The sequence below is a fragment of the Musa acuminata genome, chromosome BXJ1-5 (genome assembly GCF_036884655.1).
Source record: "Musa acuminata AAA Group cultivar baxijiao chromosome BXJ1-5, Cavendish_Baxijiao_AAA, whole genome shotgun sequence".
Taxonomy (NCBI): domain Eukaryota; kingdom Viridiplantae; phylum Streptophyta; class Magnoliopsida; order Zingiberales; family Musaceae; genus Musa; species Musa acuminata.
This window is the reverse complement of record NC_088331.1, coordinates 42,138,871-42,156,366: the sequence shown is the minus strand read 5'-3', so window position 1 is coordinate 42,156,366 and position 17,496 is coordinate 42,138,871. Positions and strand designations below refer to the sequence as shown.

General features: G+C 34.2%; 1 protein-coding gene and 1 long non-coding RNA gene across 2 annotated transcripts; both read right to left on the bottom strand.

The window, feature by feature from the left end:
• Nucleotides 1–2,003: 2,003 nt before the first annotated feature.
• LOC135585798 (uncharacterized) lies at nucleotides 2,004–5,934 on the bottom strand. Its single transcript, XR_671740.3, has 3 exons — nucleotides 5,744–5,934; nucleotides 2,672–2,810; nucleotides 2,004–2,351 (listed from the first exon to the last, which is right to left on the bottom strand). It is a non-coding gene; the product is annotated as an uncharacterized LOC135585798 (long non-coding RNA).
• A 1,152-nt stretch (nucleotides 5,935–7,086) lies between these two features.
• Nucleotides 7,087–16,604, bottom strand: LOC103985625 (large ribosomal subunit protein uL3m). The gene is made up of 5 exons (XM_009403379.3): nucleotides 16,160–16,604; nucleotides 15,749–15,958; nucleotides 10,489–10,593; nucleotides 7,603–7,716; nucleotides 7,087–7,497 (listed from the first exon to the last, which is right to left on the bottom strand). The coding sequence occupies exons 1-5, from the start codon at nucleotides 16,481–16,483 to the stop codon at nucleotides 7,324–7,326; spliced, it is 927 nt and encodes a 308-aa protein (XP_009401654.2). The 5' UTR covers nucleotides 16,484–16,604; the 3' UTR covers nucleotides 7,087–7,323.
• Between the last annotated feature and the right edge of the window lie 892 nt (nucleotides 16,605–17,496).

Sequence of the window (17,496 nt, the reverse complement as noted above, 5' to 3'; positions counted from 1 at the left end):
AGTGGATGAGAAAAAAAAAGGTGTAGCAGTGAAATGGTGGACTGCTTTGCAAGTGGTTCAGTGAAAAGTAGGTCGTAATGGTGGCAAAGACAGCAGCAGGCCCATCCCATCCGGTGCTGGTGGCAATGAGATAAGAACAAAGTCACTACTACCTTCACAGCAACAGCAACACCAAGGCAAGTGATGGGGATGGGGGCAAAAATACGGAGAAAAATGTACACGAGTGACATCTTTATCATATGTCAATTTGTGTGTCTTCCCAAACACGATAATGTACTCACAGAAAGCCAACGATACTTGAGAAAAAAATATCTCCAAATGACACATGTTAACAAGATGGATCATGTTGGCATAGTAACCATAAATATAACATCATCCCAAATACTATTTTATGTGTCATCCAAACATTTAAACATCCAGGTAAAGATACCCCAACATTCCACACGTTTACAGGACAGATACACATTTGCACAATAACCATAGATATATTAGGTTTTAAGACTGAATGAAAGCTCATTTGAGATGCCAATGGTCCCCTTGCTTTCTCTCTACAACAAGACCACCTCCGGCACACGAGATAAAAAGAAAAAAACAATCTCAGCCAGTGGTTTTTCTTTGATCCACTAACATTCTTCTTTAGACTTTACAAACAAGCATCAAAATTCTGCATTTCAAAGTCTATATTAAAATCTCCGGTGAGAGGGTTAATTAAATATTACCTTATATATTTGACCCTATTAGTATCGCGATCCCTATATTTTAAAAAATTATATTAAAATCTTTTTAATTATGAAAGAAAATAAATAACTTCATTTGTTCTAACGTCATCAACTGTATTGATAAAAAATACATGTGACATCATGTGCTAGATCAACATGAAAGTGATAGATAAAAAGATAATTTCAATATCTCTTTCATTTTCGACATGTAAAATTAAAATTATTTTTTTATCGATAAAATTATTACAAATAAAAAAATATTAAAATTATTTTTTTATCCATTACATTCATGTCGATCTAACACATGATGTTATATGCTGTGTTCTTCGCCAATATAGTTGTAAGGATAAATGAAGTTATTTATTTTATTTTTAGAATTATAGGGATCTTAATATAGATTTTTTAAATATAAAAATTATGATATTAATAAAATCTAAATATAAAAGATAATATATAATTAACCCCTGATGAGATATCTAGATGCATATTGTCATGTTGTGCCTTTTTGTGATTAAATGATGCATGAAATTTCAAGATCCACTTACCCAACATTATAGACCTTTGCAGTATACTGACATACATACACCTCAAACTGAAGTGCTAGGAAGCTTCCTCCAAAGACGAGGGTGGATTGCTGCAGCACGTCACAAGGCCTACAACAACATAGTCAGTCAACGGAACGTGAGCCCAACCAGCGGTCAGATCCACAGCTACCAGGGTCAGCAAAAGCAAGGTGGGACCTACATATGTAGTATCACAGGTTACCTGCATCAGCTCGAAAAGTCAAAATCAACAAAAAGGACCATTCTCTTAACCAAAAAGAAAGTAATCTGAGTTGTATGTCCCTTCACATGATATGATGCACAAGAGGTCCATTCGTGACCAGAAAGAAACTAGTTGACTCGTGTGTGCCTTGAATATGATTCACAAGAAAGAATGTACAGACTTCACAATAATCCCTTTATATTGTTTTCCACCCCCACCATATTATATTATGGTAATCAAGGTTTCAGATTTGATCCCTTCTTCATCATCAGCTTGTCCTTTCCCCCCCTCCTCCTCATCTTCTCTATCTCCTCTCTCGTTCTCAGTACTAACCAATATGTATGTGTATCGATAGACCAACTAGCAAATTGATTGGATCCGATATCAAATTTTGTACCATGGAGTAACAAGTAGGATAACATATTTGAGTTGCTAACTGAGTTTGAAGCCGGTGGAATTTAGCAACACAAGAACGCCAATAATGCATATGTACAAGCCAATCCAGGCAAGAAAACATAATTAACAGAAGAACTGAACTAGGAGATTATTATGATATGCTACAAGACTACAGGTGGTTAAATCTTGTTCTCTTCAGTCTTCGGGCCTACCCCTAAAAAGGTCACCAGAATCAGAATGCAGCTGATAAATATTATAAATTCCTGTCAAGCTTCTTTTGATTTTTCAAACAAGCATTAAACTATATATACTACCAAGTCAAAGTTATAGCTGAGATTCTCAAGTCTTTCTCATCACATTCAAGCAGATATCTTTTCTTTTCTCTCTTTTTTTACATTTCATCTTGTGCCCTTTTTGTAGTCAAATGAGAACTAAAGGTAGGGCCTGCCCACATAGAATATTGTAGGACACCTGCATGAACACGAAAGAGCATTGTCAAAGTAAAACAAGGGTGGGTTCAATTCTCTCATCCGTGAAGAGGTTAAGCTAATTATGATGCACAAGGAAGCTTGTCTTCCTGACTGGAAAGAAATTTATTCACTTGTCTGGACTAGGAATATGATTTCCAAGAAGGCATGTACAGATTTGACAATAGAAGAAAAAAAAAAAAAAAAAGACTCTTACATGCATTTCTTGTCATCCCATCATATTCTATTGAATTAGCAAGTATGACAATGGATTTGAGTTGCTAAATGAGTTGATCCTGGGAATATTTAACGACGTAAGCTCACCAGCAACAGAGTGCAGCCCCAGACAAGAAAGCTCACTATTTGTTTCCAAGATGTTGTAAGCTGCTAGGCTCAAAAACCAAAGGCAGATGATACTGTGCAGTACAAATCTACTCTTCCACTTTTGTTTCTTTCCAATTTTCTGTAAGTCAAGATGTAGTATGTCATAGGCTGTTTTAGTTGATTGATGAAGCATAATCATACCGATGAGTAAAAGCCATTTCAATCGGCTGATGGAATATAATCAAAGATATCAGGGAACGAAAAGTTGAATCAAGGGGGGGGAAAAGAAAGCTTTTTCATCAAATGAAGATAAAGGGTAAAATAAAAAGTGTATCACCACTCATCTTGAACAACAAACAGAGTACTATCTTGTTAATGGACACAGATCCATCCAAGGTCAAAATACCACCATATCAAGCAATATGGGGCTATGTTACTGGACACAGACAAAGGGTTTTGAATAATGCTCAACAGTTGAGAAAGAAAAACTAGTTGCTTCATCATGTCAGCTGTTGACGGATGAGACAATTGACCCGCAACCATCGCAAACAAACATAGATAGCAATAGTATTTTTTTCGATTGTTGTTAATCATAATACAATTTTTAACCATCTAAAACTAATATCACTATAACAACTACAACAACAAAACCATATACTCCCAACTATTTGGAGCCGACTATGTGAATCTTTTATCACCATTCAGCTCTATAAAAATATTTATATTCTTATCTAAATTAAGAGTGCTTAAATTTTTACTTATACTTTCTAATAAAGTTGTTTATGTCTCTCAACCTCTCCTCGTACCACTAATATTAACATAATCATGTAATTAGTATATAGGATTCCTTTGTATATAGTCATACCATATTAAATAATGCCTTCTGATCTTATCCTTTATCGAATCTACATCTGATTATTCACGAATAAAAATTATTATTTTTCTATCTTTCCTTATAAGACTACTCATCCATCTTAGCATTCTCATCTCAATGACACAAACTTTGTTTATTAACCATCAAACATTAAGATCCATAAAGCATAATTGGTCTAACAATGGTTTCATATAATTTTTCTTTTAATCCAAGAGGCACTTGGTGTTCACACAAAACTCTTTGATGCTACTCTCCATTTCAAGAGTCTAATTTTTACTCTGTGAATAATATCTTTATATCTCTATTTTATTCAATAAGTGATCCAAGATATTAAAAGCTTTTACCTAATGAAACTTCTTATATATCCAACTTAACTATATCCTCATGTCTACTCTTAGTATTATTAAAATTACATCTCATATATTTATACTTAGTTCTATTTAATTTAAAACCTTTGTTTTTCAAGATGCCTTTATAACTCAAGTTTAGAATTGACTTCATTTAAGCTCTCATCAAGCAAATTAATATCATTTCAAATAAAATGCACACAAGAGATTTTTCTTGGATATAAATTGTAACTTCGTTCATTACTAATGTGCAAAGATAAATATTTAATGTGGATCCTTAGTATTCTCATGTACTAATAGGAAATATATATATATATATATATATATATATTCAATAAACATACTCCCTATAATCCACATAGTTCTAATGTTAATGAATACACACACACACACACACACACACACACACACTTTATCAGAAGCCTTCCCTAAATCAATATCAACCACATACAAATCTTTCTTCCTCTCTATACTTTTTCATGAATTATCCCAATAAATAGATAACTTCCATCGATGATCTTTTAAACATAAAACCAAATTGATTCACGTCATATTCGACTTTCAATCACTATTTTCTAAAGTCTCATAGTGTGGCTCATAATCTTAATCTATAATTAGAAAAGTTTAAGACATCACTCTTATCCTTATTTGGTACTAGAAAACTTTTCTTCCCTTAGGTATTTTTCTAGATCTTAGGATTTTGTTAAAAGAAGAAATCAACCAAACTATTCCTCAATCTCCGAAGCTCTTCCAAACCTCAATAGGCATGCCATCAATCTCACTCTTATCTACTTCCATCTTTTTTTGTGTTTCCTTAAGCTCACTTGCTCTAATTTTATGAACAAATATATAAGTATTAAATCTGCTATATTTAGGACTAAGTTATTTGTGAAATGTTCTTTAAATCATTCATAAAAATAATTTCTTTACAAATTATAAAAGTAATTTATTTCCTAAGATGTTGACAACCATAGGGTATATTTGTTTTAAGCAATATATAGTGGTATAAGATATCAAATGCTTAAAAGATTTACTTGATATAAATAAAATCCATAATAAATGCATAAGAAATTATTCAACACTGAGAACACATATCTTGTAATAAAAAAGCAAACTATAAAAGTACCTCAACTTTCCAGAGAAATGTTGTTAGCGTCAATGTATATGGGGAGATGCATGATCGAACAGACAAAAGGAGAAAAGACACTACTGGAAGAAAAAAAGAAACATTTTCTTCTTTAATTTGAAAGAATAAACCAAATTGGTATCTACCTCATTAGTCCAGGGAGAAAAGGTTAAGACAAAAATGTACCCCTTTTACTGCGAACGTCACAAGTCACAACAAAATTAAGCTCGAAGACCTACCGATGATCGAATAAGTCTGATCAACACTTTCATCGTCGATAATCTTTCATTTACATCGTCATGTTGTTGTTATTTTGCCACATCCAAAACCTTTACCGTGCATGTGAACCTAATCTCTCCGATCAATACGCCCAAATAAAGACACTTGATGATGATTAATATATATAATAAACAAAATGCGCAAATCATGAAAAAGTTAAGCTCTAAGACCAAAAAGACGTAATTCAATATGTCTGTGCAATTTAATCAACATCTTCACTGCAAATATTTGACCAAATCGAAAACCCACACTGTAAATGTTATGGGCATCCATTAAAGCATAATAAAAGAGGGGAACCCATCAATGGACATTGTCACGGCGGAATTAGTGTTTCAGGAACTAAAACGACAAACTATCCCCAACAGCTACCGCTTTTACATGAACCAACACCTCATCAAGACAGCACAATGATTAGCACGAGAACATGGGAAGCAATCACAACCAACCTAGATAGAGAGAAAAAGAACCACGATCTTGGCGAAGCCGGACGGAATTTTATAAGAATCGGAGGAGGAATCGACGAGATCTGATCGTTCCCCACTGCCCTCAGATGAGGGTTTCAGATCCTCTCCCTCTCGCGACTGCTAAGTCGTAAGATGAAGCGCTTCATCGCCCAATGTTAAAGCCGATCTCTAAGTTGGGCTGTTTATATATACTCGTCGAGTGTCTTATAAGTAGTTTAATATAATGAAAAGAATATGCCTAAGAGATCAAATCGGTGTTGGTGTCAATAATATATTATGTCTCACGTAAAAAATCGAAGTTGATAATTACATAAAGGATGTGAGGATAAGTTATATATTATGGTGTCGAGGATGTAATGTTAATCATCTAATTACAAACTATTCTATTAAAGAAAAATACTTTTGGTCGAGAAGTGGTAATTGGATGGTTCGTTTGCTAAGCAATTTCTTCTTCCGCGCTGCGTCGACTAGTAATGAAGAACATTAATGGTTTGTGCGTTCATGGCGGAATTTATAGTAATTATAATTTATATCAAATATATATTCGAGTCATTAAAACATAATCCCACTAACATTTTGGCATTTATTCTTAATTTTTTAATAGTTTTTAAGATTAAAAATTTATGTTAAGAGATTCTAATGTTAAATCTATATACTCTGTTTATTTCTGATGCATAAAAATAAAATATTATATTATTTATGACATTTGAAAAATATATATTTATTATGTTACTCTGGATTTAATAAATATCTTTAGTAGAGTTTAAAAATATTATTACTTCTCAAGAATCATTAATCTCAAATGACAAGAATTTATCCTTGAAAGAAGATAAAGATGTCATTCTTACAAATAAGAAACATAATAATAATAATAATAATAATAATAATAATAAAGATAAAGAGAAGAATGATACTCAAATGAAGAAAAAAATCATAATTATAATTTTAAATAAAGATAATTATAACGAAAAAGAATTACCACGAAAATTCTAAATCTAGAAGAAGGTGCTTTGTTCCATTACCCTAATCTGCAAGTTTTGAATGTGATCACAAGAAGCTTTATTCTACTGATAGAACAGTTCAACAATATATAAACTGAAATAAACATAATTGATTGTACTACGAATGTTGACTGTTTTAACATTTATTATAAAGAACATTATCTGATTCATAAGAATTCAAGCAGCTAAGAAAAATAATCATTACCATGATATTGACATAGTTGCCCTCAAACACACTCTTTCATAGGTTGCCTCACAATTGAACCAGCAGTTCATACAGGAAAAGAGAAATGAGTGGCAAAGGAAACAAAAACAATAGCAATGGAAAATCTGTGACCACACCGACGCAATTTTCATGAAATAATAGTAAAGACAGCCAATTTATATAGGAAAATTATTGTGAATTGCCACTTCTGTTACAATAAGTGATCAGAAAATTTCTCTGAATACCTGACCTCAAAGAAGTAACTGCTGCCGGAAGCTTGTAACATCATGTGTGCAATTCGAGACAGTAATTCTCAAATCTCTGAAATTAATTTCCTAAAAACCTGCAACCATTGGTTAATCTGCTGCGATGAAGGGATCAACTTCCCCAAGTTCAGCAGTTAGCGGTTCCAGTTCTGATGTATCTTCACCTTCAGGGATAAAGTGGGTCGGAAATGGTAGTAGAGATATGTTTGGCTTCTTGTATACAGCATCTTTGATAAAAACGAAGTTTCCTTCAGCCCCCGGTACCTGCAGCATCCAGAAGGTGACAAAACCATGGCAAGATGAATTTGCAAAGCATGTACATAATTTAGCATTCATATATAATGAAAGGTGAAATGCTGATCAGCTTACCTGACCCTTCACCCACATCAAGTTTCTGACAGGGTCTATTTTGTATATCCATACATTCTTTACCGTGCACTGCTTTCCACCCATTCGTCCAGGCATTTTCTTTCCTTTAAAGACCTATTTAACAATCATGATATAAGACCATATTTTATACATGTGTGTGTGTATATATACACACACATACACTGGAAATAGAGATGAATTGAACAAAACATTACCTTTTGCAAAATCCAGACATTAATTAATTAGTGATGGATAAATGATGGTATACAAGAAACAAGTAGCTGAAGTGGATAGTCATCGCTTGTAAGAGATGGAACAGCATGAGTATTGGCAGGGTCAGATGCTGAATTACATCTGTAGAAAAGGACTGCTTCTATGGCTCAAACTTATGTTGTCACTCAAAAGAAAAGGAGTAAACAAGTATCAGGGGTTGTCAGTAAGATATCGAAGCACCAGGTAATGGCCATATGAGCATCAATACTATTAACACCACATTTTTCTATTATGTATGCAGTAATATTTACCAAGATGTCTTTTAGATTAGTCTAGAAGCTGCCGAGGGAAGGTTCAAAATTTCAGAATAACAGCCTGTATAGCAACCTATAGAGATGGATTTAACTTCCAGTTATATGTTAAAAGATCAAGTTTCAGTTTTAGAGGCCAAGGACAGACAATGTCACATGCAAAATGGAGCTCGAACTAATAGACTAGCCAAGCCCCAAGAGGACTACAATAATCTTGTCATCTTCTCAATCATTTTGAAGCCAACAGCTTGTTTTAAATGCATTTTTTCCAACAAGTTGTCGGATCAATACAGTATTATTACACTGAGATATATACCACTCTGTTTCTATCAGTATTACTGAAAGTTTCATAAAAAATAAAGGTAAACAGTGTCTACCACATGGTATTGAGCTCTGTATTTCAATACTTGGTTGGACCAGTACTATACAGATCAGTCAAGACATACCAATCTTAACTGTCTCCTAAACCATGGAATATACTAGAGCAACTTTAAATAATAACAACTCAATAATTGCCAGATTTCCTAACAGCAGTCGAGCAAACGACAGAGCAACTCCCATGCAACTGTGCTTCCCAGAAGATGCACATATACAATAGTACTTAGCTACAAGATATAAGTGCATGTGTATGCATGCTGCTCTTAAAGAAACATAAAAAATCCCAGAAAATGTTTGGAGCACAAAAATTGAAGTCTTTGACAACCTAAAGAAAAGAATTCAATAACTAAAGCCGAAAGCAATTGTCTTTCAACATTGAACATCCAAGGGGCCTAGAACTCTGATTCATCAACTATGAATGTCTTAGATCCTCAACCATCACGGTGCATCAATACACCGACCAACCCCTTATGGTCATATCACAGCGAGGTTTCTTTTTCTGTTTTCATGCACTGCTTTCTAAAATTTTGTTGGCCAGCCCAAGTAGATCCCAACAGAGCCAAATCATGGTATCTCTATCTTCCACATTTTCCTATGTTGTGCAAAGGTGCCGAAAACCGGATCATCCTTGAAGCAGATAAGGGCCTTTCAGTTGGGTTCTCTTTCTATTATTTTTTGGACATTTTAAATCATTTTAGACCAACTATAGAGACATACATTGAGTTGTTTTCTCATCTATGGATCCTACTTTAGTAATATATAGGGTACGAAAATTCTCTAAGCCTTTAGAGGTTTTTTTTGTGTATTTAGGGAAGCCAATTTTCTCATCTTATGCAATTCTGAGATTCTGAATAAACAGACTCTTCTCCCATAAAATATTTTAGTATGCTGTATATATAGCATATTATAAGTCCTGGAGGCTATGTCTTAGTATTGATTATTTCATTATTCATAATATATTTTTCATAGTTTAGTTATAAATTCTATAATTCCTCCCCTCTTTCATCCTTGGGAAGCCAATTTTCCTTACTCGAATTGAGGAATACCCTGACAGAAGAATCATCTCGTATCAGCTAGTCTTTTCAACAGAGCATATACTAATAATAGAATCTATCCTATCCTGAATTGGCAATTGCTTTTTCATATCTTGACAATACTAGGTATCAGGAAAATGCTAATATGACAGGTATAAGACCAAAATCAAACATAGAAGTATCACATCATTGTTAGTCATAAGATCATCCTACCAAACTGCTGCAGCAGTTATAGTGCAAGGGTTAAGTACTATTGTATATGTGATTTTAAGATGAATGACTTCATGACAAACATACAGTTCCTCAAGGCTGTGCAGCTCTGATTATCCTTTTCCTGCCTCGAGTGTTCAGCTTCTAATCCCCTTATTAACACAGTTCCCTACATTGTTGGTTTACAAATACCATGTCATCTCTAACTTGTACCGACATATATTCTTTAAATGCATTTAGTCATCGTCTTTGGGTCCCATCCTCATCTATCATTATAACCTATTGTATACCTATATAGCACAGGCATCACCCACAGAATATGTCATCACTGACTAGTAAAAATTCAAGAAACGTAACATCTGATCTGAAAAATCATATGCTTATAGGGAGTTGTTTTTGAACTCATAGACACCTTTTATAAAGCTTTTTTTCTGAAAAAAAGAAAAAGACACCTTTTGTAAACACATACCTATTGGCATAATTACTTCTAGTATGATGTGCTTGAGAATGCACAAGATGATTAGAGTTGAAATATTGGATGCCAAATAGGTGTTATCCTATTTGAGTTTTGTAAGAGCTTCACATCAGAATATTTGCTAGTTAGACAGATGCCATGACACAGCAGAGAAACAATAATCAAGAAAAGGTTAATAGCAGATATGCACATGATCCTTCACATATTATTTAAGTATTAACGTAAGTTGCAGTCACATGGAGACATCTCTATAATATATGCATACCTTTCCAGGAGCATCCCTCTGGCCTGTAGAACCAATGCTTCGATGTGATAATGATGCACCATGTGATGCAGGCATTCCACTAAAACCCCACCTTTTCATCCCACCCTATTGATAATAAAAATAACCAAAAAATTAGCTAAGGAGATAAACACTGAAAGAGACATACTATGTAACAGGTTCCAACAAAAGCATTACGGTAAAAGTGAGAGCACAACATCAAAGTGCATTAGTAGCTTTCAATGGTCCTATGATTTTTACCAAGAAATGAAGGCAACTTACAATAAGATTTTATTTAAGAATGCATTCTCCATTTCTTCCCTCGAAATTTCATTTAAAACAGAAAAAGGAGGTATATCTATTAAGCTAAATGATTTTTTCTTAAATACACCCAACTTGGAGATGTTACCTAGCATAACTCATAACTATAGAAAAGCAATATTTAAGATAAAGTTGATAAATTAACTAAAAGACCAAATCCATACAAATGAAATGTTTCGAATGCATATTGCAAACTGAAACTGAGAAAAGAATGCTTCATCCTTGTGATATCCACATACCTCCCAGCATAGACAAAGGCACATTATTATATTACATTTTATCCCAATGTCATTGTTATACAGTTGCATCACATATTTTTTTTATTTTGCATTCTATACTAATGCCATTTTTATACAGTTGCATCACATATTGTTAAATGTTAAGAAAATGTATGAGATAGAGAAATTTGATAAAATAATATATTAAATTAATGCTAGAGGGATTCCATACCAAATGAATGCACACCAAATACACAAGGGACATGAGATATCAAACCATATCTATCCATATATGAATACTTTGGTATGAACTAAGATCTAATCTAATCTTTTCATCAAGGTACATGCTCAAATTCATGATATTGTGTAACTTATTCTTAAACATTTAATCCAGTAATTCATCCATATTCACAACAATATAATATGTGCCTAAAACATCCAACGCATTCTCAGATTGTGGCATTACCTCATTGTTACCAAGTCAATAATTAGAAAATTAGCAGTACAAAATCACAATCAATTTTTTGGAACTGGTTGCACCAAAAACCTAAAACACAGCTGGTTTAAATTTTTCAATACCTTGAGTGGAAGTGAAAAAGAAGAGAGAAATAAAGAAAAAATAAACAAGAAAACATGAAGGATGAAGCAGCAGAAAGAAGAGGAGTTTATTTCTTGAAAATAAAATTATGGAAACCAAGACAGTACCTCTTAGAACAGTAAAGAATGTAGCTATCAACTTGTCTATGACCTATTAATGTTAATCGAGCAATATGGAATTAAAAAACAAGCAGCCAAACAATAGCTTCTTATTGATTGCAAACTTATGCTCTGGCTCAGAAAGTTTCAACTTTGCTCATGTTACAAAAAGATTGGAAGCTGTGGTAAAAGAAAGGAGTACTCAAGCTTTCTCACTAACTTTAGCAGCGACAAGTTTAAATTTGTTTCTTATCATATTATTTTAGTATGTATTTTTGTCATTACTTTTAGTTGATATTTAGGCAGTCTTCAATCCAATTTTAAGTATATCTGGTGTGTAAAAGATATATAATTATAGGACATATTAAGCAAGTTGTTTATCTATTAGGAGCCATATTTAGAGAGTTATAGAAGCTCTTTTGGTGAGTGTCTGAGAGACGAAATTGCCAAAAAAGAATTTAGTTAGTCCCTCTTAGTAGGCCATATAAGTGGTTTGTAAGCGTTTGATGCATGATTGAGACCGAGTATTTTCCTTATGTAATAAAATATTCAGATTACTTAGATCTCCCATTTTATCTTCTTAGTAGGTCTAACCTGACAAGAAAATTGTATTTCATTTTTGTATCACAGTGATGCGAACTACCATGACCATGCAATGTTCTTCAATAACAAGTCTATGGCAGAGGCAACCAGAATTGATGTCATTGTTGGCAAGACAGAGTTCTGGGAGAAGCTATTGCAACATGTTTCATGTTTGCAGCTTAGAGAATTCAAGTTCCTACTTGTAGTTGCGATCAAAGAAAACTACAGCAACACCACAAGATGCTTCACCAGCATCCTTGACACCAATTGTGTTATCTCCTCCATACAAGTGGTTTCTGGAAGCTCTAACAACCCACATATAAATCTGGAATAATCTCAACAACGAATTAAATTTTTTAGTTTCTTGAAATCTGTTACGACAATTTAAGAATAGTAGATAATCAAATTAGTTAGCATTTCACAGACAAATCTAACAGCTGAAAAGTATTTTCATCATGTCAACCACTAAATGAAGCTTTAATATCTCAAACTTTGGCTTGAGTCAATGCTAACACTAGCAACGGCTTTCTACATCTATAGAGAGAAATCTATGATGTCATTTATATCAACCATGATCATGTAAAGAAGAAAAGTGTTTTGGGTAAGGAATGTAATATAGCAATATGTTTTTTAACCACCACACCATGGTAAATTTTGGAAAATCAATGAGTGATTAAAACTTTGACAACCAACTACTAGTCAAGTCAGGAAAGAGATGACTAATTAAGCTCTCACACAAACTTCTAAAGGTAATAGGTTTGCCTTTTAGTGTCTATTAGTTGCAAATGTATTTCCATAGTGATAGCATCAGGTCGCCCACAAAATCACTAGAATTTGATGAGTTATGACCAAGGTTCTAAATTTCGAATGATACCGCCCATACCGGGTGGTACATACCGGTCCACCAGTAGACCGGTACACGAACCGCCCGCTACTGGGTGGAACGCTTGATATAGCCCCGTATCGGACATACGGGGTTGTATTGGGTGATAACAGTCGAAATTTCGACCGTTACCACCCGTCACAAGTCGATAACAGTAAATTTCGACCGTTACAAGTTGGTAACAAACAATTTCGACCGTTGCCAACCTGTAACTGTGTTCCAACGATCAAATTGATCGTTTGAGCCCTTTCTCATGAGTTTTTAAATCCATCCTCCCCCATAACAATTCAAATAATTTTTCTGTAGATATTTCAATATTTACAGAAGGACGATCCGTAATGGACCGAAATACGAACATTGCATAAAGCTATTCCTCAAAGCCCAAAAAACATATATGACACTATTCTTACCTAATTTACATTGATTTTGCTAAACTTATACTAAATGTATATTTATTTCTAACTTAAAAACCCTATCTTAACTTTTTTTCTATTTTTGGAGGATTTTATCCCTAAATTAGGCATACCGCTCGATACGCCTAGATGTATCGCTCGGTAAGCCGTACTGTACCGTACTGAGCAAAGCTCAATATACCGGTACGATACGAAATTTTAACCTTGGTTATGACTACCTACCTTCCTACTTGAACTCATCCCAAACCCAATAAAAAGGTACTCGGGCCCAGATTACGTGAGTCAGTTGGACCATGATATCAAACCAAAAACGACAGACTACCATCCCTAGCTCAGATTAGCAGGATACCTACAATCTGAGCTCAACCAACTACCTAATTACCCAAACCCAACTGGGCTATCTATTTCTCAACCAAAAATTGTCTCAAACACAATTAAATGGTACCTAGACTAGGTTTAAGCATGTAATACTCTGTTACCTAAAAAACATGATCCGCAATCATCCCTAATTTCCATCAGTACTTTTAGTTGAGATTTTAGGGAATATCTAGAGTCCAACTTTGAGTCTATTTAATGTCTAAGATTTGATAAGTTAAACAAGTTGTTTAGCTATTAAATGTATTTGGAAGCTTGGTTTTCGGAGAGTGACAAGATTACTGGCAAAAGATAGCTTTCTCCATCAACACCTCTTAACAGGATATATGTAGTCTCTTGGTAGCCTAAATACATAAATAGTTATAAGCCCCTGAGGCATGGCCATGAGACTGATTATTTTATACAAAAAAATGTTTTAAGTTATTTAGAACCCTCCTCTCTTGTTCAGCCTCAGGAGGCCTATTCTCCTTGTATCAGAAAACACCTTAAAAATCAGGTCTTATACTATCCACTTAGACTTCTTCTAGAGAAACTTAAGAGGAACCTGAACAATGGAGGTAAGAAGAACAACTAAAACAAAGCCAATCTTAAAGGAGATTTATGCATCAAAAGTTTTGGATAATTAGCACAATTTTTTTTTGGCAATTTTTGCATGTTCAATAAGATATCAGGTGGGTTTCAAAATGAGGATGCAAAAATGACATGCAAATAGACTTTAATCACAACAGCTATTATAAGTTGTGTACAATATTTGGATAAATAATGTGAGGAGATGAAGACAATGCACATACAGCATAGTAAATTTTGCATCTCCACTCCTAACACAATATATTATGAAGGAAGCAAAATAACTGTTAACTGGATTTTTTTTCCTTCTTTACAATCTCACACACCAAAGAAATACTTTGGCAATTTTTTTATAACACCTTTTGTTTTCCAACATTTTTTAGCGCTTCTTCCATCTTCCAATCCCTTGTTAACTTGAAACTTCTTACTAGAGCGAATGTAGGTCATCATGCCATTATTTTCCTTAACTATGAAAAACAATTGAATTACGATAATAATATTAAAAGGTTTCATAAAGCATAGAGCGGCTTATGTTATGTTTTGCTAGAAAATCTTCCATCGAGGAATTACATGTGTGTTAAAAATTCATCAATCTCATTTCCTATATATGTTTCCTAAAATATTTTTCTATGCACACTACAAAAGGTTTGCCCCTTCCACACAAATGTACCAGTAATCATCCCACATGGGTTACTCTGAGGCCTACTTTAGCCTTATCAAAGTTTCACAAAGCCCACATCCATTATATCAAGATTCTCAATTTCGATGTGTACCGCCCATACCGGTCCGAGAGGATACCAATACGCGAACCGTCCTCTACCGGACAATACCAATATTTTGACCGGTACCGCCCCGGATTTCGACAATTACCATAGTTTCATATGTGGAGCCTGTAAAAAGACTGAATAATTTATGAACTGAGAAACTCTTAATCAGAAAAAGTTTTCTTTTTAAGAAAATATGATAGTCAGACATTGAAAAGTACCACAAGTATTTAAGACAAACTCATATTTGGCTATTTCTATGGTGTGAAAATAGTAATTTGGGTTAACATATGCTAAGATTAGTGATTCTAGGTATGTCATCATGAAACAATTAAGTACGTACATGGAAGAAAATAAAATAGTAGAGAGAGGATCAATTCCATAGGCCAATCTTTTTAAACAAGATAGATCATATGACTGTAGCAGAAGACAAGCATCCGATACCTGAAAACCTTTACCGCGTGTAATGCCCGTGACATCAACATATTGTCCAGGAATAAAATGCCGGACTGTGATTTGTGTACCTACTGGAAGAAGTGCATCTTCTGTCACTGGGAACTCCTTCAGCTTCCTCTTCAGAGGAACCCCTTGAGCTCTGAAGTGTCCCACTTCTGGCTTTGTCAAATGCTTCTCCTTCTTCTGTCCAGCTCCGACCTAATTATCATCAAAGCAAGTATAGTTCAAAATTCATGCTAGAAGTAAAGAATACTATTCTATTGTTATGAATTACGCATATTTAATTACCCCAAATGTTAGAAAAGAAAAGAACTTAATGGTAACGTTGAAGCGAAAAGCCTCAGATACTCTAACAGAGAGTAAAGCCCAAGATCCAATATTTTTGTCTGATCAACACACCTGTAGAGAAAAAATCCCCTCTTTTTCGACAGTCTTCACCTGGGAAACGATGTTATCGTCCATCCAAAGCACAGTGATCGGAATCCTGGCGCCCCACTTGTCCCATAGCGCCGTCATCCCGCACTTGACGCCGATTGCCCCTGTCCTTCTTGAGCTGGGTGTCATAACCCCAGGCTTGGCCTCGATAACCCGACTGCTGGCCTCGATCTCGCTATCTCCAACGACTGGCAGCGCGCAGAAGCTTCGCTGGTGGGGTGCCTCGAGCCTACAGCTGAAGGAGAGCAGACGGAGGCGAGAGAGGATGCCTCTGGAGGCGGCCGACATAGCGACCGAGGGACGATATCTTAGGGTTAGCGCAGAGGAATGTAGCGGGGAGAAGCGAACAATGGGTATGATGGTGGCGGAGGCGGCGGGCGGGTGGGCGAGCGGGCAGTCGGGTGCAGACGTATAGGGTTTAGATAGTTGCCAGTTTCTCACGAAGGTTTAGCAAATCTCGCTGCGTTGAAAGTGTGAACAGTTTTCGGAAATAACATTAAATTAAATTACATAATTATACATTAATTATTTCAAATCTTCCACCAAATTAACTATATATATATATATATATATATATATATATATATATATATATATATATTACCAATACTACGATTGTATTTAAATTTCAACTCACATGTTGTGGAATTGAGTATTATCGTCAATCCAAACAAATATATATTGCGCATATTGTGGAAACATCAAAGATAACCTTTAATAAAATGTCGATGTTCTGATGGATTGGTAAGGATGGAAAAATATATTTTTAACACACTCCCTATCCTTTTAAACTCATATTTGAAATTACAACGAAAATGACTTCCCATAAATTAAGTAGATTTTTAACATACAATTCTTAAATATAAGGTTGAAATTGTCCAAATTGACTATTGTGTGTCGAACTTATTTGGATATGTTTTAAGCAAAAAAAAATAAATAAACTTATAATATTCATGATCAGAGGAATGATGATAAAAAAAGAATGAGATATTATCCTGATATAATATTTTCATAGGATTTTTTTATTCAGGAATTAAAAATAATATAACTCTATCAAAAATATTAGAAAGAAAAAAAATAATATTGGACTACTAATTTAATCCAAATTGGATTTCCATGCAGCATCTTCTTCTGCTCTTTTGATCTTTTTATAAAAGGATGAGACTCTTTTTTTTTTTGTGTAATATGGAAATAAGGAGTGTGATAAATAAAAAAAGCCCAAATTCTAAGGCTTTTCCCATCAAAATTTCCATAATTATAAATTATTTTCAATAAAACCCTATAGCGATCATTGGATGGTC